Source organism: Macrosteles quadrilineatus, unplaced genomic scaffold (genome assembly GCF_028750875.1).
Source record: "Macrosteles quadrilineatus isolate MER2022 unplaced genomic scaffold, UCM_ALF_1.0 Scaffold_3__2_contigs__length_128488019, whole genome shotgun sequence".
NCBI classification, from domain to species: Eukaryota; Metazoa; Arthropoda; class Insecta; order Hemiptera; family Cicadellidae; genus Macrosteles; species Macrosteles quadrilineatus.
This window is the reverse complement of record NW_026542596.1, coordinates 91,746,661-91,773,461: the sequence shown is the minus strand read 5'-3', so window position 1 is coordinate 91,773,461 and position 26,801 is coordinate 91,746,661. Positions and strand designations below refer to the sequence as shown.

The window sequence follows — 26,801 nt, the reverse complement described above, 5'->3', positions numbered from 1 at the left end:
CGTCTTGCAGCACACGTCAGATCATAAGAAAGAGGAGGATAAAATTGAGATTTAGGAATATTTATATACATTGATATAAAATAGAGACCACAGTTAGTACCCTATTTTAAATTATTTTAAATGACTAATGCCATAGATAAAACATACGCATTTCGACTCTCATCATAATTACAGAAGCCCTACATATGAACAATATCTTACTATCAATCCAATATACTATACATTGAGGAGTATGTTTAATCTATGATAAATCACTATAGAATGAATGAGAAAAGGAGAAGAATAACAAAACAAAGATGGATGATGGTTGTCAGGCTGTGCCTGCTGTCTTCACTTTCTTGTCTTGTCGACTTGTCATCTTCCTTCTTGGCTCTAGCTAAACACTTTGCAACTGCATTTTAACGTATGCTTTACTTTTGATTCCACTGTTATTTTAAAACAAAACCGTGTTTACTGGTGTGTTGTTTCTTTCCAAGAGTGTGTATTTCTATTATAGAGGATTAGGCCATTTTTGTTTGCCATTGAAATCGCCGACAAGCCTATTGCTCAGTTTGGCAGGTGAGTTTGTGTAAAAACAGGTTCTAAGTTAATTATTTATTTAAACATTATAGTAAAATAATCAATATTATTTATTAGGCTACTTGTTTCGAACTAGGACTATTAAGTTACTTTATGGATAGGCCTAACAGTTTCATAACAAGTAGGCTAAACTTAAATAAGTTATCCATTGAAATTATCGATTTGATTAGTAAACCTTCATTCGATTTTTTCATTACCGGTATCAGCAAAGTTTGGTTGGTTAGGTTATAACAGTTTGATTTTATAGGCCTACTTGGGTACAGTTTCTTAACTGGGCTATAATAATATTGATTGAAACTATCGATTCGATTAGTAAACCTTTTAACCCTTAATTTGGCAAACAAATCTTTTGTTGAAAACTACTTTTTCCTTGCAATATTTCAATCAAAAGGGTCCAAAGGAACTTCAAAAAAATAATTTTAAAATTCTTATAAGTATTTTTCACAATTTTTTCATGTGTGCCATTTTTGGCACTTTGCCAAAGATGCGGAGATTTCTCTAGGAATCTTATGTTGAATTAAACACAACAAGTTTATCTGTATAGCACTTAAAAATAAACTTTAGGGTTTGAATAAGTCGACATTATCACATATTGGATATCAAAATTGTATAACTATAATTATATGTAAGATATAAAAAAATCAATTTCTCCACAATCCAATATAATGGTATAAACGTCATTACAAAAAATGAACTAAAATGTATACACATGTAAAACCTCCACAAAACTATGTGATTACAATAGAAAATACATTATTATATAATTTATTGATATTTCATTAGTCATGCCCATCAGGAAAATCGTTTGAAATTTCATTAGAGTATGTTCATCAAGAAACATAATCTAGTTTTGGTGAAACCCCACAAAACAATTGCTATTTTCTTTTAGTTACAGCCTCGCATTGCACTTTGAACACTATCGACGATTTTATATTTTTGCAAAGTCTGCATCGACCTCTTGATGTATACAAAGAAAAAGAAAGGGTAGTGTCCAACACCATCAAAGCGTACATCTTCAACATACACCAGAGAAGATGGTGTGAGAAGAAGTAAATCCTTGTCTTTTAGAACTTGTCTTTTACTCCTTTCTTTGGTTAGCAATTCAAAAATCCCATAACTAAAATTTTTTAGTGACATATTATTGTCTTGCAATGCGTTATTCCACGATATGTTGATACGGTGAGCAAATATTTGTAAGTACCAAAGTCTTTATCGGAATGCACAATCAACTTTCATATAAGGAGATTCACTTTCAGCAGGAAATAAAACTCTTTTTGGTAGATATTTGTTGCCATGGATGGTCGGGATTTTTTGTAAAGCCAAAGTATTTTCTAAACAGCCTAGTGAAAAATCTTCCCTCACAAAAAAATTTTTATTTTACAATTTGTGGAAATAAGAGACATACATTTACAAATATAAATACCTTTCACTGTTTTAGAAACAGTGTGCCACTTCAGGCGCGCTCAATAAACTAAAAAAATAATAACTGCATCTTTGGTAATGTGCCATTTTTGGCACGCCCAAAAATTTTCATTGTTCCCTGGTTCTTTGGCAATGTGCCATTTTTGTCACACTCAAATTGTTTAGTTTATAAAAAAATCAATATTCGTATTTAAGCTAATTACTGACCTGGGTTATGTTTTCTCATCTTTAATCCGTGCAAATCACTTAGATATATAAGTAAACAGCCTAAAATATTGAAATAAAAAGTAATTTACTAACCTTCTACACTAAGCCTCCATACTTCATTTTCTATATGTTGGCCTAAAGTGATAGTAATTTCCAAAACGTCCACTATAGGGCACTAAACCATAATAACAATAGGCAAAGAACCTTTGGACGCCGTTTGTTGGAATTAAAAAGTTAACAGGCGATCGTGACATTTTTTTGAATCATCATGTGCCAATAATGGCACGCTGTCAAATTAAGGGTTAAAATAGATATATTTTAAAATATCGATTATTAATCAATATTTTCAATTCGATAGTTTGAATCAATATTAGCATAGCCCAGTTAAGAAACTGTACCCGCCTTCGTATAGTAAAAAAAAAAAAAAAAAAAAAAAATTGATTGAATAGGCTATTTAGTTTGGGACGGGATGGGATTATCATGTTATTTCCTTCCCGATTTTTGGGATGGGATGGGACAGGACTTTTCCTGCGCCTAAAAAGCGTTTGTTTTAAGTCTTGAGGATTGCAGTTATCTACCATGAAAGACAAACAAAATCAATTTTTAGGCCTACTGTTTATGGCACTGATCTAGGCCTATAAAAACAAAAATAAAATGGGTAAAAATTTACAGGTAGGCCTGAGTTTACAGAAACTTGTGACTCGCGGTCACGACACATTTGTTGAAAGGGCTCGCCATCGTAATAGTGTGATCGTCTGTATGACTCCGCTCGTTGAAATGGTGATTGTTGAAATGACTCACGGTCATGGCGCGATTGTCAGTGTTATGACTCTGTGGTCACGGCATGATAGTCGGTATGATTCCGTGGTCACGGCATGATTGTCGGTATGACTCCGTGGTCACGGGGTGATTGTTGAAATGACTCGCAGTCACGGCGTGATCGTCTAAATGACTTCACCTCCTGCGTTCGCGTGAACATCTCTCGTGATAGCGGTGTAATAGTCACTTGCAAAGTGGCAAAATCGCCAACCATCGTATCAAATACCTTCCCGAGAAATTCCCGAATCATATGTAGGCCTAAATCCCGTTCTGAAAGTCCGGGATATTGGGATCCGTCCATCCATTAAAAAATCGAATGAAGGTTTACTAAGTAATCGAATCGATATTTTTAATCGATATTAACCTAACTTACTTAGTTCAGTTACAAATCTGTATTCTTAGGCCTACACACTAAGGTACCGTACTAATTATGGAACTAAACTTGGGCCCACCAAATGGTAACTTAAGTCTACAATTTACAATAGCCTAACTTAGGTCTAAGTTATAAGTTTGCGCAGGTTTTAATTTTGTCTACAAATAATTTAACATTAGGTAGGTAAGTTATGTTTAAGTTGAACTAGGATAAATAATTAACTGTGTAACGTTATTAAAAGATCAGTTGTGTTCTTTTCGTTGGGAATCAAATCAAGTTGTGATGATAAGTATGTAGCAGGTAAGTTATCTAATTTAAATAGTCGGCCTAGTCTTAACTTATCTTAAAGATGAAAAAATTTAGGCATGTTGGACAATTGTAAAAAGTTGTAAGTTTGTCTAACTAGCCTGTTAAAGTTTTGGTTTTGTAAATGGTTAAAGACAATTGAAAACAGTCAGTACATAATTATTTTACTTAGGTTGGAGTTAATTGTCTTAAAAATAGCCTATTCAGTTTTGACGGTGTTGAAATTGTAGGCCTAACTTACAAACCTACATTGTTCGTTAAATGCATTGGTCATGAACATTTAAGATGTGCCTATAAAAAGAGTGTTATTATAGGAGCATAAAATGTGGGAGAGTAGGGGAATGGCGAACACCTTAGGCATTTTTTCAATATCTGAAATGAAATTTGTACCGTAAAGCGGGGTAGGCTAACTTGAACACACTTTTCAACTTCTGATATGAATATTTTCTAAAATATTTATAAATTTTCAATTGTTTTTAGATATAGGCTCTATGGACTCATCTAGGAGATTACATTTACAATATTTCAAATTTGTTTACCTATTAATTATATTTTGTTTGTTGAAAAATATATTCCTATCGGTTCAAGTCACCTCGTGGGTCGGTGTGACTTGAACACAGCATATTTTTTTCAATGTTATTATGTGTATTGCATTAATGTACAACCTTACGGGGTTACTTGAATAGGCCTACACTGTACAAGAGCTTTCAAATGATATTATTTAACCTATTAAAAAAAAATTATTTTACATGAATTATGATCAATTATTGTTTGGAAAACACTAATTCTCCCAAGAAACTTTTAAAAAATCCTCACAAACTTGTTTTAGTAGTAAAACATATTTCCTTACCTTAAAATGATGTGGAAGATTTGTAGTTTCATACAAAAAATTAAACATATTTTTATTTTCATTTTAAGTATTTTCCACCTGGCCATGGGTCGAGTATTTTTGGTCTTAAATTGATAATTATTGTAAAATCTTAAAACTAAAGTAAATTATGAACTTTCTTTGTACAATATTTACACAAGGACCTTTCCCTTAGGTTTTCAGTTTTTGTTTTGCTTCTGGCGCCATTTAGTGATATTCGGCACATGCTCGACACGTCTTGTGTTAACCAGAACAGGAACGGTAATGATTTCTTTCACGTCTAGGTTATACCCGGCAACAGTCTATTTTTTCTGGCCACTTCCATCCTGTTGGAAGTGTGCATGAGTTATATTCATCCCCACTCGTGTCTTAGGTCCATTGCAGTACGGTACCGTAATACTGAACCAAAACAAGTGTATTCATGTCACCCCCAAACTGGGAAAAAGTGGTAGTAGCCACAACAAAAATTTATATCTCCATTACCTGATACGATGAGAGAATGAGATTAGTAATTTCTTGGGAAAGTGTACTTAAATGACATAAATTATTAAACAATTAATTTGTATTATAATCTGTATTGTGTAGGTTAAATTTACAAAAGAAGAAAAATTGTCCTTTGGACGTGTTCCCTATAATTATTTTTTTTATGGTCAAGGGTTTTTAAAAATATGTTTATAATTATGTATATACAACTACAAAGCCAAGTGATAACTTTGATGGTGCAAAAGTGTTCCTAGTCCCTTCCATATTTGAATTACAAAGATATTTAACTTTTTCCCTATTTAGTGTTCAAGTCACTCCGGGCACCCCGTTTACGGTAATTTTACATTGCCGCCTAGGATAACCTTTTCAAGGTTGGGTTTGTGGGTGGACTACTATTTTTTCCTAATATAGACCTTTAATGATCTCCTCAACCTATTCTCTTATTTAAGATTTCCTTCCAATTTCTCGCTTCCAGATCCGGGTCATATTGACGTTTGCTACAAAAAGTAAATTTGTAGTTATTGTAACTACTTACTTAGGCCTATATTCAAAGATAAGCTGGACTTTTGGCAATGGTTCAAAGCGAAATGATCCAATCATTTCCAGACTTTTTGAGGACTTGTATATTTAACTACTCGTAGGCTATGCGATATTCAATTTTGTGTGTTCATTTTTTATTTGGTTGCAATTAATTTGTTAAAAAAATGTAAACTAAAACTGTTTTTACCCTATAAAGCCACAATTTTACTATTTCTCATTATAAATTCATTTATTAAATTAGGTTGGAAACATTGGGGATGGTAGTTCAGATCAAAACTTTGTTTGCATAAGCTCTAAAATATTTGACTGCAGAAAAAAGCTACATCTTCTGTAGGCCTACAGACCATGCACAGCAAAGAAGTGTAACCAAGATAGGCGTATTAATAGAGCAATCTTCAAGCATCTACAAGTTGACTTGGGTCACAGTTGTAATTTCTGGATTCAGCTTGCTTGTTAATAGTTTACATCAGACGATAGAGGATTTTTTCATCAACTATTCATAATAGGCTGTGAAAGACCTGTCCATAAAATTAAATGTTTTTGAGCTCTTTAACCTTCCAGGCTTGAACTAGTAGAACTTCATGTGTGAGTATTGTATTATTAGATTGAAACAAATAAAAAAATTAAAAAGATGGAAGATGGATATTTTTAAAATAACCTGTTACAAATAAATTCCTTTGTAAAATTTTTTTTAGTTTTTCCACTTGTTTATCATTGTACCTAATTAGTTTGGATTTGTTACGATGAAATCATCTTTTGAAGATTTCAACTCATCAGATGTGAGTATGTTTAGAGAAGTATAATGTTTAACATTTAGAAACCTATAGTTGGAGTTGTATGTATTCATGTTTTCACTGTAATTTCAATTAAAACTTTATACCATCAACTGACTTTGGTAGTTAATCCAAAATTCTTGTGACAGTGTTTTCAGTGTTAAATGAAGAAAAGCGAAGAAAATTATAAGTTTGACAGTTAATAAGTGATGGAAGGCTACACTAATGTTATCGGTAGTTCATACGACTTTGATGATCTTGACATCGAAGGGAGAGTCGTTGATGAATGGAATGCTGATGAAGAAGAAAAACACTCATCGAAGAAAGAACTGCCTAAGGTACTTTTGTATAGGTTAATTTTGTAATATATACAAGCCTGTGACTTCCCTTTTTCTAAAACCATTACCCAATTTGTTTTGTCACCGTTACATTAAACGTGTTAGTATAGTTGGCACAGAACGTAGAGAGACACCTCCTCAGGTAGAACGAGCCGTCCTAATCGGTCCTAATCCTCTGTTTACATACCCCTAGCCATCGTTCGTGGCGTTCACCCCTGACTGCCGGAATTCCAAGAAAATCTGCGTCTCACTATAATTTGCAATCAATTGATACATTAGACCTACATAAACGAATGACGGCTCATTTTTTTCGTCTTACTTAGACAAATAAAAAGCAATTTTAATCACAGTTCTACGATGTACCGTTGCCGAAATAACGCAGTTTTCGCTTAACTTACAACTGTTAGTGGAAACCCCGTAATTTATAACGATGGCTAGGGGTATGTAAACAGAGGATTAGGACCGATTAGGACGGCCCGTTCTACCTGAGGAGGTGTCTCTCTACGTTCTGTGCCAACTGTACAAGTTTACACAGCATTCATTTATCAAGAATGTAACTTTTTAATTATGATTACAAATGTTTATAATTATCTCTTTGGTAAATTTGATATTTTTTCCTAAACTTACACTGGTAATTTCTTATCTAATGCTGTAGCCTATATTAAAAAAAAAAAAAAATAAACCCAAAAATACTTTCAATAATTTACATTGTTTTCACTGAACGTGTGTGTGGATGCAATGTGAGAGTGGAATGGCGGGAGATGGCCTATGTCGCTATTTTACTGACTAAAAGCACCTGTTTCTTTTGTCAGAACTATTAAGCTAGTTAAAAATCTGATAATGATAATGGAGGTCAAATAGGTTCTAGTCTAGTTTCTAACCATCCAAAAGTTTCCATTTTTTTCTCAGGATAGAACACTCTCAGATTGTCAGGCGAGCACTATAACCACCTAGCTAACTTACGCAGCCATTTATTTTGCATATGAAAAAAAAATTGGATCAAATCAGATACTTAATTTATTGACAATCAAATTTATAATGCATGATAGTAGTATTTGGGTTAACATAGAAATGACAAAGGATATTATGGGAATGACAACCAATCAGAGAACGGGATTTGGTGATGTCTTGTCGCCCAGCCCCTCCTGTTGCCAATCAGACTGGTATCGTGAGACACCCCAACCCTTCAGGCCCCAATCCTCTGATGTTAGCTATGATGGCAGTGATGGGTTTGCGATTGATATTGGATAAAAAGTACCAATGGGGAGCTGGGACGCGAGGCGAGCAGAAGCGTTGACATTTGGACCTCGACGTCAGTTATTAGCTTAAGAGTAATGATGGTGGTATAAGAAGCGCTGCAGCCAGTCTTTCATAGTTCTGCAACAAGGTCTCCAATGCCGAATGTCGGGTGTCATCATCTGCTCCTGGTATTGTTGTATTAGGCAACTAAAAAATAAAAAAAATAAAAATTGCTCGCAGCCTACAGAACAGGGTTTGTACAACCGCCATCACAAGCGTCATCGTAGACGTCATCTTGGACGTCCGTCCAGAGGTTGAGGGTGTCTCTTGATAGAAGGGGGGCACATGACATCATTAAACTCTTGCTCTCTGATTTGTCAATTCTATTCACCAGAGAGAACGAGAGGCTTTAAGTAACAGGCTAAAAATTAAGTTTTCCTTTTACAGTGATATTTATCATAATGTATTTTTTAATTATTATTAATTGCTTGAGAGGCAGTGTGAAAGATAAATAAAACTGGATGCTACTGATCAAATCTTTAGAACTGTATAATGTATAAACACTAAACAGTATTTAAAGTCCAGACAAACCATTTGTTCACTTTAGTAAAATATGTAATGGAAATTATTGTGTTAAATAAATTGTTTGATTAATTGATTGGTTGACAATAATTCATTCAGCTCATTAAATGTTAACACATTTTAAAATAGGTTAAGGATGTAAAATGGAGTGCAAGGTGCTATCCTCAGAAAAATCCTAAAATCATTTAAAAAGAGGTATCAGTAAAACTCCTTTAACCGTACCCCTTACAACTGGACTGAAAGCATATAATTAACAGTTCAAATAAATTGGAAAATTAGCTAGTCAACGCAGATTGTCTGCCATATTTTGTCTGGCTTGAACTGAGACATTGACACAGTGGGCACTAACTATTTGATGATAACTCTTTTTTTATTCATATACATTTTATTGCAATAGCTACAGTAAAGACTTTTAACTCTGTTGTAGGTATCTTAAAACAAAAAAGCCATTAAATTCCAACCATTCACTGATAGAAAAAATATAGAGTATCCAAAACAACCTATATTTTCACCATTAACTAGGTGTAGGTATCCTGAGTTTTAAGGTGATAAAACCTATAATGATACTGTTGGTTTACAATATTGTATAATTATATAGGCCTATTTTATAAATTGAAACTAAAAAAATGTTATTTATCAGTTTCTTTCCTTGAATAATTTGAATGGTAGGAAAAATTAAAACAACGCTTTGTTATTGCAAAAAACTTCTTTCTAGGCTTTTCACGCGAGTCATATAATAACACCAATAAACCGGGAATGAGCTTTTGGTTTTGGGAAGGTGGATGTAATAAGATCCGCTTTTCCAAATTCTAATAACTTTGAAAGTGTTATATTGTTACAACGATGAATCCTTAGTTACTCTAGTTTAAAAGAGATTCAAAGTATGTCTACCATATTCATAACAGCTCAGATGTGAAAAAAATCATGTATCATATAATAAGATAACAGATGGTGTTCAGAACAGTTGTTTTTTTATTTCAAGGTAAGTATAGATTTGTAATCAATTTCGTGAACAGTAAATTGATCACTTATGAGCCTAGTGTAAGTGGTTAATCACTATATTTAAGCTATGCAACTTTAATGGAGAATTTAGTTTGTTCTTAATTCTATTCTTAGCGCGATATTGTTGATGAAAATTGTCCTACATTTAAAAATATTTTCTTACATATTTAAATATGTTAAAACTGTTTGTGATCATTTACCTAGGCTATAGTAGTTAGTGTATTATTGGTCACAGTGAAAAATTGAGTAAGTATAACTTAAATGTTAAACCCAAATAAGCTTTAAATAATATGTCTATCAGATAATATTATAATTTAACTACGTGCTTTTGATTTAGATTATGTTTATTGGAATTAAAGGTAACTTTTTTTAATTTTCAAAGGCCTATTCTAGTTTTCCTACATTACTTATTTTTTGCTATAGAAACTAAACAGTGCATCCCCTTCACAGGTATCAATATTGAAGTTTTCTGTTGGTTGCAGTTGTTGACTGTTAATAGTTCTTAGTTTAAAAGTTTTCCTCTCAAGTGGACATCTGAAGCGTTCTTAGTTTAAAAGTTTTCCTCTTAAGTGGACATCTGAAGCGAGTTTTTATTTTCTAATAATGAAAAACATCTAAGAAAATTGTGATTGCCTTTTAATATGAAATATGGAAACCAATAAGCATATACGATGTGATAAGCCTGATCATTGTTTTATGTTGCGGGACGTGACAATGGCGTGAGATTAGTCCCATCATATTGGAGTTATCACTGGTCTCACGGTCAGACAATGAAACCATCGTCTTGGCCCCGAAAGCTGAATGTTTGTAGACTTTCGGCAACGGGTATAAAATAATTCAAAATCTTCCTGAAGAAATATACATTTGCTTGTGTGGTATTTGATGATTTCTGTGCCATTTGTGTAATTTAGGCTATAAATTATTTAGGTTTTGTAATTTTGCCGAACTTTATTTACTTGTTTCTTTGATAATTAAAACAATGGAATTATATAGTTTACTTAGTAAGTGCATATTTGTATTTTTTTGGTCACTAAACATCAGGAGTTTTCAAACAATACTTTTTTACGTCGGGTCGGGTAAGAAATATTAGTCTGTGGCTAAAATTGGGTTCCTTTGAAAATAGTGAATTTTTGGAAATATGAATTTTTATTCAGTAAGGGCAACACAAAGAACCTATATGTAGGCATAGTACAAAATATAAAAAATTGAAACACAATTTGTTACTTATTAACTGATTGCCTGTTATCTGTACTTATTTGTGGTCGGAGAGGTAAACAACGGTAACTCTTTGGTCTGCCTTCGTGATGTTAAGCCTAATCAAATTAAACATCTTGATTCCCCTTGTATATTATCTTTATTATACACTTATATTGTCTTACATAATGTGGTTTTTATTTTAACTTTTGGTGGTAAACCAAGTTGGCTGTGGGACATTATTTCCCCGGATAGAAGAAGTGTAGATTGACGGTTTGAATCCCATCATGCTCAGGGCTGGTGTGTAATTCATGAGAAAATCACCTACGTCTTTGAGGGACTGGGGAGGGCTTGAATAAAACTAAATTAACAGTGGACATCTCTCGTGGAATATGACAGGTTGGTGTATTCTTTATGAGTTTAAAACCCCAAATAAAACATTTGATTAATTTTTACACATCATTACCCTACTATGATCTACTACATAGGACATAGGTAGGCCTACTATTTTCCACATAAAACTTGTTTTGTAAGATTTTGGGTATTCGTGTTCATAAGATCAGGGAAATGGACATAATTAAATAAATGAGAAATCCCTCTCGCTCAAAGGATTTAAGATCAATCACAATGTTAGAAAACCACTTTACTTTCAACCAGTTTCTCTAGTTGGAGTGTTAAAAGTTACCATGAAGCTCAACATCAATAAACTCTGTGCATATAAAAACGGACGAATGTCGATCTATACTATTAAGTGGTTAATTTGTAATACTAGTATTTATAACTGATTAAGCTATGTTTGTTTGATGGTTAAATTATTTTGACACTGTACACTTTGATATTTTGTCATTAAAAATTTGTGTTTGGTTGAAATTTGTAAACAAAATTAAACAGTTCATTGATAAAATTTAAGTTGACACTCTTTGATTTTTGAAGTTTTTTTTTATTGGAGCGGTAAGTTGTACTTAACTTGTGAAGTAAATTGATGTGGGTTAGGGAAAACCTGGTAAAATATTCTTAGACCACAGTGATTAACACCTCATTACCATCTTAACCAATTGTGCGACTCAGCCGGTTATCCGACAAAGCGCTAAATGAGTCATCCGTTGATGTATGTACATTATTATTGATCCTCATTGTGACTGGTGTCACACTTCACTTGGGATGTGTTTTATAACCCTTCCTCCTTGTCTATATTGATTTAAGTTTCAACTCCTAATCACCTAAGAGTGTTTTAAATTTAAACACATCATATAAGATTACTTTTCTAAACTTTTAGGTTAACTTAAATATTATTTTTGTAAATCTACGCTTTTGTTGATTTGACACCTTCACGGGACCGTAAGTATCAAATTATGGAGTCAGTTGTAGTTTCGCCTACATTTTGATACTAATTATAATCTAACCTAGAAGACAAACAAGTGATTTTGTATGCACATGATAACAATTATTAGTTGTACTACATTAGTCATTAACTGATAAAATGGCCGTATACTGCAAATATAGTAGGTTTGGGTTATTTATTAATACCTTAAGAAAAAAATAATTTTTTCCTTGATACTGCTGGAATTATAATTAAGGAATATCATCCCTACTCACCTAAAGGTAATGCAGAAAAAGAATCTACAATGAGTAACATGACAGGTTTTTAGGGGTATATTTCTTTAAGGTACGGTACTTTAACACCAATTTTTTATAAAGTAGTGTATTGGAACAGTTTGTTAGAGTTTTTTAGAGTGTTAGTAACACCTTAGTAATTTTTTTTAATGCTTGTTATATGGTTTCCAGAATGCAGATGAGAGAACACTGTTGTCTGAGAGAGTGAAGCTGGACAATGGTCAGCAGGCTGATGTGTTCTCTGTGGTGCGCAAGAAGGAAGGTGTGTGGTACACTTGTCATGTGTGCTCGGAAACTGTCGCGGGACTGTCGGCGTTGCGCCAACACTCAGACTCCGGCAGACACCGAGCCAACATGAGTAGACCAACTCACCCCTGCGCCAAGTTCATCAAACTTGATCCTAAAGGTAACCATACAGTTGTAGGCTAAACAGCAGATTTTTGGTTGTAGGGAATTTTGAACTTTAAGGGGTGGTTACAATTTATGACCATTTAGAAATTTAATTTTAAATAAAAACACTATAAAACTCTGGTTTCATGACGTAATGTTGCTGGTTTGCGAACTCATGAAAGTTAATACAGCCCTTAACCAATCATGTTAAATTTAATTGAAATCGGGCCACGAATGCTAGAGTTCTCATGTTCATGGACAAATTCTGTTTTTGTCCTCCGGGGCCATAACAAAAAGAAAATTGGTCCCGAGCCTAAATGTTACCCTGCCACCTATGGATTTTGGTAGTTTTACCAAATTTGCCTCTAAGAATGTTCACAGCACCACAATCTGTGAGTGGTTCATCCAATTATGCCTATTTGAATAACAAATTGGCTGTAACTGGTCCATATAGATAGGATCCAAAAGTCAATGATAGTACTAAACACAACACCAATTTTTGTAACTTTGCAGAAAACCTTTCGCTGGAACCTGGTGAGCCAGTGCCACCCGGATTGGAAGAAGTTATTATAAAGAATGCGCTGATCCAACCCAAGTTGGATGCATACAAAGCACCATTGATTGGTCTAGAGTTTATGGTAGAATTGACAGAGTCAACGCTGGACGAGACCGAATACTACTACTGTCTATTGTGTGAGAAGACCGGCAGCGAACGCAACATGTTCATTCACTTCACCAGCATATTCCACTACATGAAATATCTGGTAGGTGTAACAGCTAAATGCTTCTCAAAGTTTAGACATTGCACAGTTTTAAACAACAATTATTTTCACAAGGATTTTTTTGGGATAAGCAGATTTATTTGAATAAGATATATTGGCACAATACAAGAAACACGACAACAAAATGTGGTATTTCTATAATCAATGGGACAATAAGAATATATGTATAGCCTAATAAAAATATTCAAAGTATAGGTATAGAAAGTGGTTGTTTATAACAGTTTTGCCAAATTTCTATTTCATTGGAATGTGATAGGTCAGCTACAGCTTTTCTACTGCTCCAGTAAGATTTGGGTAAAATTATGAAATCTATTATCTGCTTTCAATTTTATTCAGCACAACTGTGCTACTGTGCATTTTATTTAGTCAGGACTGAAGTTTTCTTTTTCCTTGTGCCAGGCTCGTTGAATAATTTTTTATAATCATATTTAAAAAAGACGTGTGTGCTTTTCAGTTCAAATTTTTCAAATGTGTATGAACCAGTGGTTAAAATGATTTAAACTTAAAAATATGAAAAATTCCGGACGGAGTGCGTTCAAAGACTTTTTCTATTTTTCTCCTCGTCCTCTTCTTTTAAAGGTTTGGCCTCAACAACAATAAAACATACATGGTAAGCCTAGTTTTTTTTCTTACTTTATTTCCAGAGCATGTACTTTCCTACTGTCGCAAGAAAATTGCAGGCATTACCCCAGAAGAAAGATATGAGGAAAGCCTTCGGTCTGCTTGTCACTGATATCATTAAAGATATTGAGGAGAAGTTTGGTCGTATGAAGCCCAAGACTGTTAAGTACCAAGAATTTTATTTTCAAGATCGGAAGAATGAACTGCATAAGACATCTTATGAAGGGCCTCATTTCAGGTTAGTATTTTTACCGTTTAAGTTATGTCTCTGTATTTTGTTGTTAATGAGTGATAATGACTTTGTGGGTTTAAGTTGCTTGGTAATGATTTAGATCAATGTTGAAAGATTCTATGAATAAAAAAGAGTCGGTAGATTCCAGATTATTCACAAGTGAAATCACACTGTGGATTAACCATGATTGCAATTAAATCAAAATAAATAAATATACTAAGCAAGTTGTGGACAGCTAATATGTTTAGCGTGAGGAGGCCCATTATCTTGTGGGCAGACTGTAGAGTTGCCGTTTTTTACTTCACCGACCACCGATGCGTCACTGATAACACTTTGAGTGTGTTTTAATTTTTGGTATTACTAGGCTTATGCATATTTATTTTACAAATAGATGTATATGAAACAAATGTAAAAGGTATTTAGACCTTCAATGTTTAAATATGTTTTATTATTTACCTAAACCTGTATTCAAGCTTAACTACAAATTCAAAGTCAGTGTTTGGTTTAGGTCAAGTTTGCGTGGTCTACAATCACTCACCCACTCATTATCTCATCTAATCGAGAGTCCACTGTACTTCTGGGTGTGCAGTAATTTTTCAACCTTGTAACATTCTAAAACTTGTGCTACAAGCAATGCAGAGTTTGGACTCCACCCAAAATATGTTTATTAATTATGTACATCAAAGTAATGAGCATTTAATTTGTGCACAAGTTGATATATAACATTTTAACTTTTTGTTCAATTTTACAGGGAACTTGATGGTGAATTGTTTGATGAGAAGGCAACAGCTGAGAACCTTAACAAGAAGAACAAAGGTAAATACATTTTTAGAATTAAGGGATAACAGCTCCTCCTGATTCATCAATTGTAGACATAACAAGTTGAACAAATCTGATCCATTTGGTCAATTCTCTATGTCTACACCAAGTCCCTCAGGGGACAAATGCAATGGTCTTCCTGGGGCTCACTCATTTCTTAGGTGAGCCAGCTGCCACACCTTTATTCTAAAAATCCCAATCATAGGCAAGTATCTTTTCCTTAACAAAACGGAGAAATATCTGTTGATGGTAGTCAGAGTCACCCGATAAGTCTGTTGTAATGCACACAAATTTATATCGGCAAACGAATAATATATTAAGTTCAATGTAACATTTGGTTTAAGTTTGTCTCAAACTTTGGAGCACTCTGTCAATAAGAGCTGTCTTACTGCAGTTTTATAAAGTTGTTTTTTTAACCACTGTGGGACCAGTTGATGGTCTTGGCATTATAACGCTCCTTAACACATTTGCTGTGGTTGTGTGATGGTCAGCCGCGGGGGCATGAGAACAGCTAATTTGCAGTGTGGATGAGTGTGCGAAAATGTTTCGATTTAGTTTTGTCCAATAGAAGAGGCATATAATAGCATGTACTGCGTTTCAGTTGTTGTGGACAAAATTTTACAAGAAACTAACAGATAACCACACTAAAACAAAAGTGCTCAGTATTGAGAAATGGAGGGAAAAAAGAGAAGTTACCCGGGTACACCATAAAAAATACCGCAAAAAATGTGTCAAGCCCAATTTTGAGGTTAGGTTCCTTTCACAATGTTACACTACAGTCATTATCGTTACCACAGAAAACATACTACTATAACCCAGAATGCCAACCGCATGGTAAAAAGCATTAAGTACTTTGAGAGAGCTTTGTCTGTCATTTCGTAGGCAGCACCACCAGCGTTGATATGCTGAGTGCATAGCAACGCTGGTGGCGCTGCCTACGAAGTGACAGGCAAAGCTCTCTCAAAGTACTTAATGCTTTTTACCATGCTGTTGGCATTCTGGGTTATAGTAGTATGTTTTCTGTGTCGTTAACCTCTTGCATGTCATTAAATCTTAGCCAAAAGCCCACACTACACTGTTCAAAATGCACCGACACAGTAAGATAAAAAATGACCGAAAAAGAATTGCGCCAAAAAAACTTACCAAACCGGCACTACATGTGGCAACAATAACAAAGTTCCCCATCATATGCTGGGCTCACACCGAGGCAATGTTAGTGAGAGGGGGGGGGGGGGGGGAATTGGGCTACATTTATAGTAGGCCACCTGGAGTGCTAGTATTCAGGTTCAACAATTATAGTAGCCCGCAGCAAACGTGTTAATTTAGTTTTGGATGTCATGAAACTTTTACAAAATAGTGCTTTTTGAACATAATGGTATTAGACTATGCTCTTAACGATTATGAAATAGGCCCGTTTGAATATTTCTTGTTCCTCTGACCCTAATTGTGTTATTCCATCCCTGTCAGATATTAGTTGTTCTACTCTCATTATATATCAAACGAGAAATGGTTTTTCCTAAAAACCATATATGTTAAAATATAGATAAATACTACTGTTATTTAACAGTACTGTTCTTGAATTTTAAAATCTATTGTCCTGGTTTTACTCAATCTCTTCATTTATTGATTGCAGAAGTGATTGCTGCACCGCCTGTTACAATGCAGAGTATTACAGTGCCAAAATCAAACGAGAACACAGAATCATCTGGAATGTAAGCATTTTGTTAAACATTTGTGTTGTCTTATTATTTTTAAGATCCATGTTTTTATGAAAAGACTATTGTGGACCTTAGTTGTTCAAATACCTGGAATTACTCCAGAAACTTCTTACATTGGAAATATAGTGCTTTGCTCAATTTTCGCTTAGGCCTAGCTTATTTTCTTCCTAACCTATCATAAACTTATGTTTATCAATTCATTAAATATTAAACAAAAATTTAAGTTTAGCATATTTTTGTGTGTGTAAATAATTAATTACTATCCATTTTTTTATTTATTTATTACTACTTGTTTTTCTAGCACATTTAACAAGAACAACCGCATCAATGTAGACAAGAAACAAATAAGGTCTAGAGACGAGGATGGCCGGAATAGTAGTCCTGATGTTGAGATTGTCAATGTTACTCATAAAACTAAACCTCCAGGTATGATAATCCTAGACATATTTCTTAACTAGTGTTTTTGTGGTTTTGATCATACAACAAGTTCCTAGATCTGTTTTACTCCTAATTCATTTAATTTTGAAGAAACAATATTATCAAAAACTGTGTAAATACCTATGAATGGTAATCCCATTAAATTGCATTCAGCATCTTGGTTGGGCTTCAAATCGGAGCCATCTTTAAGCTATACATGGACATCCTGTTTTAGTTGTCTTCTACCAAAGACAATCACATTGAAAAAATAACTGATACAGTACATTTGCGTTCACTGACACACTACATTTCAACGGATTTGGAAATAAATTAGTTGAATGTCCAGGTAAAGCCTGAAGATGGCTCAGATTCGCAGGGTGTCCGCAGAGGGAAATTTAAAAAATAATCGGGCATTATACGGATTTTCTTTGTCTCCGGGAAATGTACGTGAATTTTGTCTGAGATAGCCTAACGGGAACTTTTGTTTTTGACGCTATTGCGTAACGCGAAGGAGAAACAATTACATTTGGTCATGATATTATTCTACCTGATAAGAATAACCATAAGATTACGCTCGAAAGATGAAAGATTTTTTAATACGTTTTTATTCTACCAATAAACTATTTATTTTAGGTATTCTATTTTGGGATGGATGAAAGATAAGAAAGCAACAAAAAGTGGTCACGTGTGCAAATACAGTGGGTGACTCAATAAGGCCTGAAACAATTATATTGTCGTATCGTTTTTCCTTGTTTGTTTACCTTTTCAGATTCCTTATCAAATATACAGGAATTTTTTAGCCTGATTTTTTGGACACCTGGATTTGGGACCGAAAATAGCTGCATATTGTGGTTAAATGGATTACCATAACTAGATATTAACACCATTTTGAAAATTAATTGGTAATACAGAGGTTGTAATACCATCATTATTATTATTATTATTGTCTGCATTAATTCTGTCTGTCTGCAGGTCATAAGCGAACTAGGTCTAGAAGTTTGTCTTCAATTTCGTCACTCTCCAGTGCGTCGTCGCATGGGAAAAGCAGATACCGATATCGTAGCAGTTCCCGACACCATGTCAAGGGGACGAGTAACCGTCACTGGTCCAGATCTCGGTCCCGGTCGCCCAGCTACAGATACCGACGTCATGCAAGACGTTCACCCTCATATGGACACCGCAGTCGGTCGCCTCATGCGTACTCTCGCTCTCACTACCACAACAGTAGTCGTCCCCGACACACCAGTCGAGGTCACAGTCCTCCGCCACCCTACAGGTAGAAACCATATTTTTATCTTTTTAACTAACCCCCTTATGAAATGAATCCGCAAAAGTGTATTAGCAATTAATTTCAGGCACGACTCACAGTGAAACTCACAATTATTAAAAATAGATGTAAGTTTTTGCAATTCCACAGAATAAAAGTCTTAACCGTTTCATTGGGTTCCTGTACTCTATTTGTATTATATTTTTGCTGTAAAGCACAAGTACTGGTACTTGGCTTTCTTTGGATCAACATAATCTGTCAACATTCTCACCAATTCTGTACATGATTAATCCAGAGGTACTTCTGGAGCACATAAATCATAAACCTTCTGAAATTCTGATGTATGCTAGGGCTTAAGCATGAAGTAATTTGTATACCTCATCTGTAGGATACATTCCCTGCCCATGTATGTGAATGAAGACTTCTTATGTTTTTGAATGTCTCAGCATCTTGGAAGAGTGAACAAAATTGTTGATGTTCGGTCGCAATTTCCGAGTATCACTGTTGTATGGTCTGATCTTCTGTAGTCCTTCTGCATTGACTCTTTCCAATTCACTTAAGCCGTGTTGTAATACATCAACTAAATTGAAATACATATCCTCAATGTGATTACAGTGTCAAGCTCTTCTTCATCTGTTTTTACTTCAATGTTGTGCTGGATTTCTCTTATCGGTCCCAATAAGCACCCATATTCATCTTGTTCTGATACTATCAACTTTAATACCAGACAATTCTTCTAGCATTCTCTCAGCTCTATCCAACTGTCCTTTAACAACAGCTCTTACTTTCTTCATTTCACTTAATGTTCACCAATCATCATATCCACAGACCAAGCGACGTAGTTGTGTGACAAACATCCCTGTAGACCATTGCAGAGAATTCAGTGCCTTCAAATAGACCGTTACAAAGATATAAGCATTTTGATATCATTGGAACACCGACGCAAATATGCGTTGTCAGTCTATTTTAATGTGACTAGCCGTTGCATATATGCGTCGCAGGTCTATATGAATGAAAAATTTTGTACTATTGCGGAGATATTTTACTGTAAATCCAATCAGGCAAATGGATATTTGCTTAGTCTGTAGGTTTGCTGTGGCATGGGTATTTTTTTATTGCTACTGTACAAAGCTCCTATGCAGGTTGTAATAATAATCAAGAACTAGTCATGTTTAATAAAGTGTCTTTTGTTTTTCCAGATTACGAGTGGACAGATATGGAAGAGAAATACGAGAGATATATGATAGCCGCAGTGATAGGTATCGCAGGTGAGATGCTTTAAACCACAGACTAATAGGGGAAAGAAATGTCTAATTCACCTGAACAGTCAGATAAACATTAATGCAATTCAATTAAAAAATACTCTATTAAAAAATATATAAGAGTATTTAAAACAATACATGAACAGGATTCAGAACTCTTGGCCTACGTCATACATGTTTAATAACAAGATAGCAAACTGATACATATTTTTATATAAACCAATAATAATTTAAGCTAACTTAAAAACTTTAAACATTTAAAGATTTTTGGCTTTTATTATTTTGGGAAGTTAGTTACAGTGGAGTCCCGATAATCCGAACTTCGGTAATCCGAAAGTCCGCTTAATCCAAAACAAAAAAATTAATTTTTTATATTTTTTTTATAAAAAAATTAAAATGTTTAAAAATTTGTGGAAATTTTTTAAATTAAACTTTTAACACAGTTAGCTGTACCTCGTCAAAGTATTCTGTAGCGGCCAGGCGAGATAGACTTTTTTTAGAGTATTTTAGTAAATATTTCACTATTTTTGTTATTAACATTTTTCATTTTCGTCCCGGGCTCCAATCCCGCCAAATCACAAATGGATTTTATCAAGTGATAATGCTGCAGCCACTAGGTCTAGCCTTAAGTAATGTGAAAAACAATCATGGGCTCGTGCCATCGTCCTAAGACAAAAAAAATTATTAATTTGAAAATTTTCCTGATTTTTTTTTTATTGTATGTGTGAATTATAGATATGTAATAATTAGTTGAGTTTCTAATCGATTAACAGGATTTACAATCAGAGTTACATTTCTATCCGACATTTTTCCGTCATCTACTTTAACTATATGGGTCTAAATGAACTTTATATTTTCTTTTCAATGTAAAATATTTGTTAAATTAATAACCAAACTTCAACCCACACTGTTTATCTAAGTTGGCCCTCCCATTTGCTGAGATTCATATAAAAAAAGTTAAGTATAAATTGCACACATCAGGAAATTAAATGCATGTACGACAACCTAAGTACTACACTTGTCAGTTTTACATGTTAGTCATCATTGGCCAAGTGCCGCCAAAGCCTGATTGTGACACGGGCACTCATAGGTAAACCGTGCCAGTGGGTTAGCGGCTGACCTACCTGCCAGCCATAAAATGCCATGACATACTAGTTATCTTACTGTACTACAAATTACTGAGTTGTATGTATAATTTCTTAGCAAGTTAAAAAGTTCTCATGAGTAGTTGTGCAAGACAGGCTATAATACTTAAAAGCGAGCAGGGAACCTATGACCTCTTTAAATCAATTTTTTAAAGTTGGCCAAGGCTCTGGTTAGGCTTTTAGCCAGAAGATTTTTTGCATATTATTTATCCAATGTATTACCAATCTTTTCTTTCCCTTGGGAGATGAAGCCAACGCAAGTTGTACTAGAAGGAAGCTTGGGCTTCATAGGCCTACTCACAAATAATTTACTTATTTACAAAAGATCCTTTTTATTAAATTAGATTTAACACCCCAGTTGTAAGGCTTTTGCAGCTTGTTTTGTAAAACTTGCTTATTTGTAAAACTTTTTTTACTTGAATAAATAAATAATTCAATTCTATAATGATTAAGTTCAGCTTCTATTATAAATAAAATATTATATATTTCCACCGACCTTGTAGATGATGAAAGGTGTTCACAGCTGGGGTACCCCACCTGGTAGTGTCATGTTGTCCTATCCGGGATTGCACTGCACACTTTTTAAAGCCATAAGAAACAGTTTATGTTGCACGAAAAAAAAAAAACTTTAGATCAATTCGTGTAATAAAAAAAGAAGATCTTCGATGGCCTAATAATGAGGGTTGAGTTTGGTCTAAAAATGAAATATTGCAATTTTGCAAGTTATAGGTCGGTATGGCAGTAAGCGTAATGCTGCATGAAAAGAATGAAAGAGGCTACCAAAACTCAGGACAATAGAACATTTGGCTGATTTGTTTTAAAATCAAATGAAATATACTACAGTAGAACCCCTCATATCCGACCATGACAGGACAGGGCCATAGTCGGAACGGCCAAAAAGTCGGATATCAGGAGGAAGCATAATAGCCTGCAGTCTCCGTGACTTTGGTAATCTTCTCCCGGTACCGCGCCAACACCCGCGAGCGTAACTTGCAGTCTCCGTGACTTTGGTAATCTTCTCCCGCAACGGAGACAACACCCGTTATCGGCGACAGTGGTGATCGTCTGCCACGATTACAACAACATCCACCATTGGCCTTTCAGTTAACCGATCGAGCTCGGCGTTATCGCCCAGACAGGAAACAAGTAGACAGTCAAACACTAGGTCAGATATCCCGAGGAGTCGGTTATTCGGAAGTCGGATATGAGGGGTTCTACTGTAAACCAAAATTGATATCTTACACTAGTTGTTCGTTTAGTAAAAACTTTTAAAAATACAATATTCTAAAAAGTTTTAATCAAATATATTACAATTGCTACCTTTTCACACAATTTTATTTTATTTTTCAGGGAATATACTCCAGAAGGAAGAATATCCCCAAAAGAGATGATTTCTTCTGAAGAAAAAGCCGTTTGGGAAAAATTTCGAGAAGAACTTAAAAAAGTGGAAACTGCTAAACTAGAAAAACTAAAATACTACGAAAAAAATCCTGAAAAACATCCACAGTATCCTGAAGAATGGAAAGCTTTTTGGAATAAAAGATACAATGAATTACAGAGGTCCGGAATTGATCCTAGTAAACATGATTTTAAACCTGAATGGATTGCCGTTTGGGCAAAGCGTACAAAAGAAATTCATGAAGAAGATTTAGCCAAAGCTAAAGAGGAATTGAAAAAGAAGTTTAATCTGCCTGAAGATCCTGGAGACAATGCTATGCCTTGGAAATATCATCAAAGAAAAAGAAAGAATACCAGCCCAGGTCTAGTTGATATATCCCCCCCGACCCCTGAAAAGAAAGATATGATAGCTGACATTAAAACTACTTGGAAAGCTTTTACAGGCTCTGACATTAAAGATACTCCGAAGCGACCATTGTCTCCATGGGAAGACGACGTGCCATCTTCAAGGCGAAAAAATTCACCCAAATCGACATCTTCAACTCCACCACCAAACGCCGACGAGAAGCTGTTAGAAGACATGCCTCAGAGAAAAACAAGGACATCAGCATTAATTTTTGTTCTGAGAAAATTCACTGTTTTAGAGCAACAGTTGGGTTCTCTGGCGCCGAAAACATTTGAATTGATGTCTCAATCATTGGCATTAGAAAAAATAAAAGAAGATGCCTCATTGGATCTTTTGCTGGAAGAGGAAAATAGTGTATACTTGGAAACTGTGAGGGAAAAACTGATTGCACTGTTATGTGCCGGTGTTGTACCTAGAAACTGTGTTAATACGGCTCGATCAGCAATAAAAAACACGGATGTCGCTTTGTATCTTGCCTCAAAGAAACAGAGATCTCTTCCAGTGGCGACAGTCAGAGCTGTGATGCATGGATCATTTCCCCCTCCTCCGAGTAGTTTAGGCATTCAACCCTATGCTTCTGTAGGCTTACAGCCTGTGACTAGATCTGAACCTATGGTTGTTCCAGGAGTTGGTGCAGTGGATAAGGTAGCAATTGCTCAGCAGATAGCAGCAGCGCTGGTAGAGCAAGGAAAAACTAATGTAACCGAAAGTGAATTGAATCAGCTGATAAATGCTGTTGTTGGCATGGCTGAAGCCTCAGCTCATTCCTCTCGACCAATGACAACTGCTTATTTTCTGCAACAGTTGCAAGCTGCACAAAATTCCTCTGTACCTACTCCTGCAACTTCTATTCCTCCGGTCGCTCCATCCATCGGAAATCTAGAACCTCTTAAACCAGTGTCAAGTGAAGCTCAACTTCAGATAAATGCTCCCCAACCAGCAAGTAACATCTTACAACCAAAGTCATCTGCCGCATTTGGAGCTCTTAAACTATTGCAATCAGCATACAATGAGTCCACTAAAGCAGATCAAGACTCTCCCAAACGAGATGTGGAACAAGTTCCCACTAACAGTTTCATCTCCGATCAAGAATTGGCATCCACACTGTCTGTATTTAATAAGATGACTAAAGAAGACCAACCTTCTTTTGTACAAAGGCTTAAAACGAACAATATTGAAATGTACAAGCGTTTGTGCCCTTTCATTCCTACAAGTGTAATCGTAGCAGCTGACAATCCTTCACCTTCACCTTCGTCTACTTCCAGTAATGTGAAACGATCTCCTATCAATATTCCTATTTCTAAAAATAAAAGTGAGCAGAAAATCAAATCTACTTCTTCTGGTCGTTTATCTCCATTTTCTCAGAGATCAGGTGGTGCTAACCCGACTATTGGAGACAAAGTTGTCATTGACGATGACGATGACGAAGACGGTAAGAACGATGTTAAGATTGTACACGAAAGCCGTAACACACAGGTACCTTTTCTAGGAAACTTTGATAGTTCTAAATATAAGAGTAAAGAGAGTGATTTAGAAGATGATGACGACGACGACGATGACTATTCCTTTGAAGATGTTTATAAAGCGGCACAAGAAAAATTGAGGCAGCAACAAAAACTTATCGATGAGGAAAATAAAAAAAATCAATCAAATGAATCAAAAGAAACCACAAAACCAGAGGCTAAACAAGCTGACGAATTGAACAGTGATAAATCTCGGCAGAGTACCCCACAAAGTAATACATGGTCAAACCTTGGCAATCCTGAAAAACCTCCATTTATTACAGCAGAAAACCCATCCCAACTCAAACAAACAACTAATGACCAGTTAAATACACAAAAAGGTAATCCAGACAATATTTTCATGGGCAAACAATCGCTTTATTCAGACGCCATTCCAGCAAGACATGATGCTTACCAAGGTTCTAACCAACAACCTTATACTTACCAAGGGCCCACTCAGGAGCGACAGTCGCAGCTAGACCCTTACACAAATTCTGGCCAACCTCAACCTGCGTATGGCACCAGCTTTATTCCTACATATTCTAACAAAGAGCAGTATTCAGGTAATCCCCAAGTGAATACAGATTACTATAATAAAAACAGTAATTTTGCCTCTAATAAAGAGCAACCTGGGACATATGGAAATCCCTACGGTTCAAACAGAGATTCTTTTAATGCACCTCCTTCCAACGCCTCATCAAACCCTACATACGGGAATCAAAATATTGCAAACCCACGGTATGGGAATCAGTCGACTCCAGGAAATTCAAACTATGGAAATCCTATCAGCACTTACAGTAATAATCAGTATGGCTACAGAGATCCTCAAACTGGAGCTAACAATTTCTCTCAAGGGTACCCTCAAACGCCCAACCCTCCAAATTACTCTAACCAGCCGGCTGTTCCCCCGAGATATCCTAATCAGAGGTACCCTCCTTACTAGAGATAATTATGTTAACAATAATGAATGCTTTGTTTATTAATGCAAGAAATGTATTTAGTTATATCATTTTAAAAAAAGTTATCAATCAAGTAGAAACATACACATTTTTAACATTAAAACTGCTTTATTTGTAAAACATGTTTTTCTTTACCTTGGTTTCCCTTTTTTTATTAAGGGTAGTTTCTATCAATACATAAACTATTTGGTTGTTATTTATCTTCTTCAATAAGGAAATAAAATGTATTTGTAAGACAAAAAATTGTATCATTTTGATGTTGATAGTAAACCAAATTTTATTACTTTCTCCTCATATACATAGTATTTGGAGCAAGTATTGTTTTCATCAAAATTTTCAAGTTTGAGTGAATATATCTGTTTTGGATCCCTCTGAACCCAAAAAAGTGGTTTACGTAGTGTTGTCTTTTCGTGTGTGTGTGGGTTTGAACAGAGCTACAGACCACAAATGTCGTTCAATTTTGATGAAATTTGGTTTATATTTACTAATCTATGGTATCTCCAGGGGTTTTTTTTTCATTTTTTGATATTTTGATTTTTAATGATGATTTCCTCATAACTTATAAATTAACAGAAAAATTGAATTTTCTCGAAGATGGCCCGAACTATTTTGATAAAAATTTAGTATGTTGTATCCCTTTAAATTCTGAACAAAATAGTACTGTAGAGACCTCCCATTCTTGTAAAAATTACGGTTCAAAAGTTATGGCAACTTGTGAAGAAATCGGGTTTTCAAAACAGCCGGTTTTGATTGAAATTAGTATGTGATGGTCCTTATAATTAACAAAATAGCGCAATCCCCCATTGCTGTAAAAATTACGGTTTAAAAGTTATTGAGTTACTCTCATTGCTTACCCATAATAAAGGTGGTTGACAGGTGGTTTAACCAAAACGGTTCCATAAAATGAATCAAGGTTAATAAGTACGATATGTAATATATAAACAGTGAGGCGTAGCCGAGCCCCTCTCATTAGAAAGAGGCTTTTCTAACCCATGGAACATTTTTTTTCGCTGAAATAAAATACTGTATTATATAGACATTGTTTTGAATTAATTTTTCTTACACACCATGGTAATAAAAAGGCTATTTTTAGCATGTGGGTTAACTGAAAAATTGGTTATCCAAAACGGCTCTTCCCCCCTTTATTTCGGTCAACCGGGGTTCTACTGTAGTCTATTTAGAAAATCCAAAAATTATTTTATGGGTGAAGATATTTTTATATCTCACACTGAGAGTTTTTACTGTGTTGCATGAAAACTGTAAAATCTTACTGGTTCGTGAACCGGAATGGGAACAGTGGTTTATGGAGGGTTTTATATGGTAAAAATTGGTTTTTCCCATTTTTGACCTTATAAACATAAAATTTTGAAATTTCTTTTCAAACCATTTAGCAGAGCTCACAAACCAAATAAGTAGGATATTGAAGCGTTGTTATGTGCCTAATAGTTTACAGAAAAAATTACAAAATATTGTAAATTTAAAATTTCCATGCTATTCTTATGGAGGATAAGTAAACTGTTAGTTTGCTTCTTTATGAACATATT

General features: G+C 34.8%; 1 protein-coding gene across 2 annotated transcripts; it reads left to right on the top strand.

Moving 5' to 3' along the window:
* Positions 1 to 325: 325 nt before the first annotated feature.
* On the top strand, positions 326 to 25,377 carry LOC128989973 (uncharacterized). Of its 2 annotated transcripts, XM_054412152.1 has the most exons (11): positions 326 to 558; positions 6,520 to 6,708; positions 12,511 to 12,745; positions 13,243 to 13,493; positions 14,156 to 14,370; positions 15,116 to 15,180; positions 16,817 to 16,895; positions 17,203 to 17,327; positions 18,291 to 18,594; positions 19,785 to 19,853; positions 22,343 to 25,377. In XM_054412152.1, exons 2-11 carry the CDS (start codon positions 6,580 to 6,582, stop codon positions 25,239 to 25,241), a joined length of 4,371 nt encoding a protein of 1,456 aa, XP_054268127.1. In that variant the 5' UTR covers positions 326 to 558; positions 6,520 to 6,579; the 3' UTR covers positions 25,242 to 25,377. The 2 variants fall into 2 exon arrangements, with proteins under 2 accessions (XP_054268127.1, XP_054268128.1); XM_054412153.1 differs by lacking the exon at positions 6,520 to 6,708.
* Positions 25,378 to 26,801: the final 1,424 nt, after the last annotated feature.

Excerpts from the sequence above, each read along its gene's own strand:
- LOC128989973 (XM_054412152.1), top strand. The coding sequence starts at position 6,580 with ATGGAAGGCTACACTAATGTTATCGGTAGTTCATACGACTTTGATGAT. Across the intron at positions 15,181-16,816 it reads CCTTAACAAGAAGAACAAAG|AAGTGATTGCTGCACCGCCT; the intron begins GTAAATACATTT and ends TATTGATTGCAG. Across the intron at positions 19,854-22,342 it reads CGCAGTGATAGGTATCGCAG|GGAATATACTCCAGAAGGAA; the intron begins GTGAGATGCTTT and ends TTTATTTTTCAG.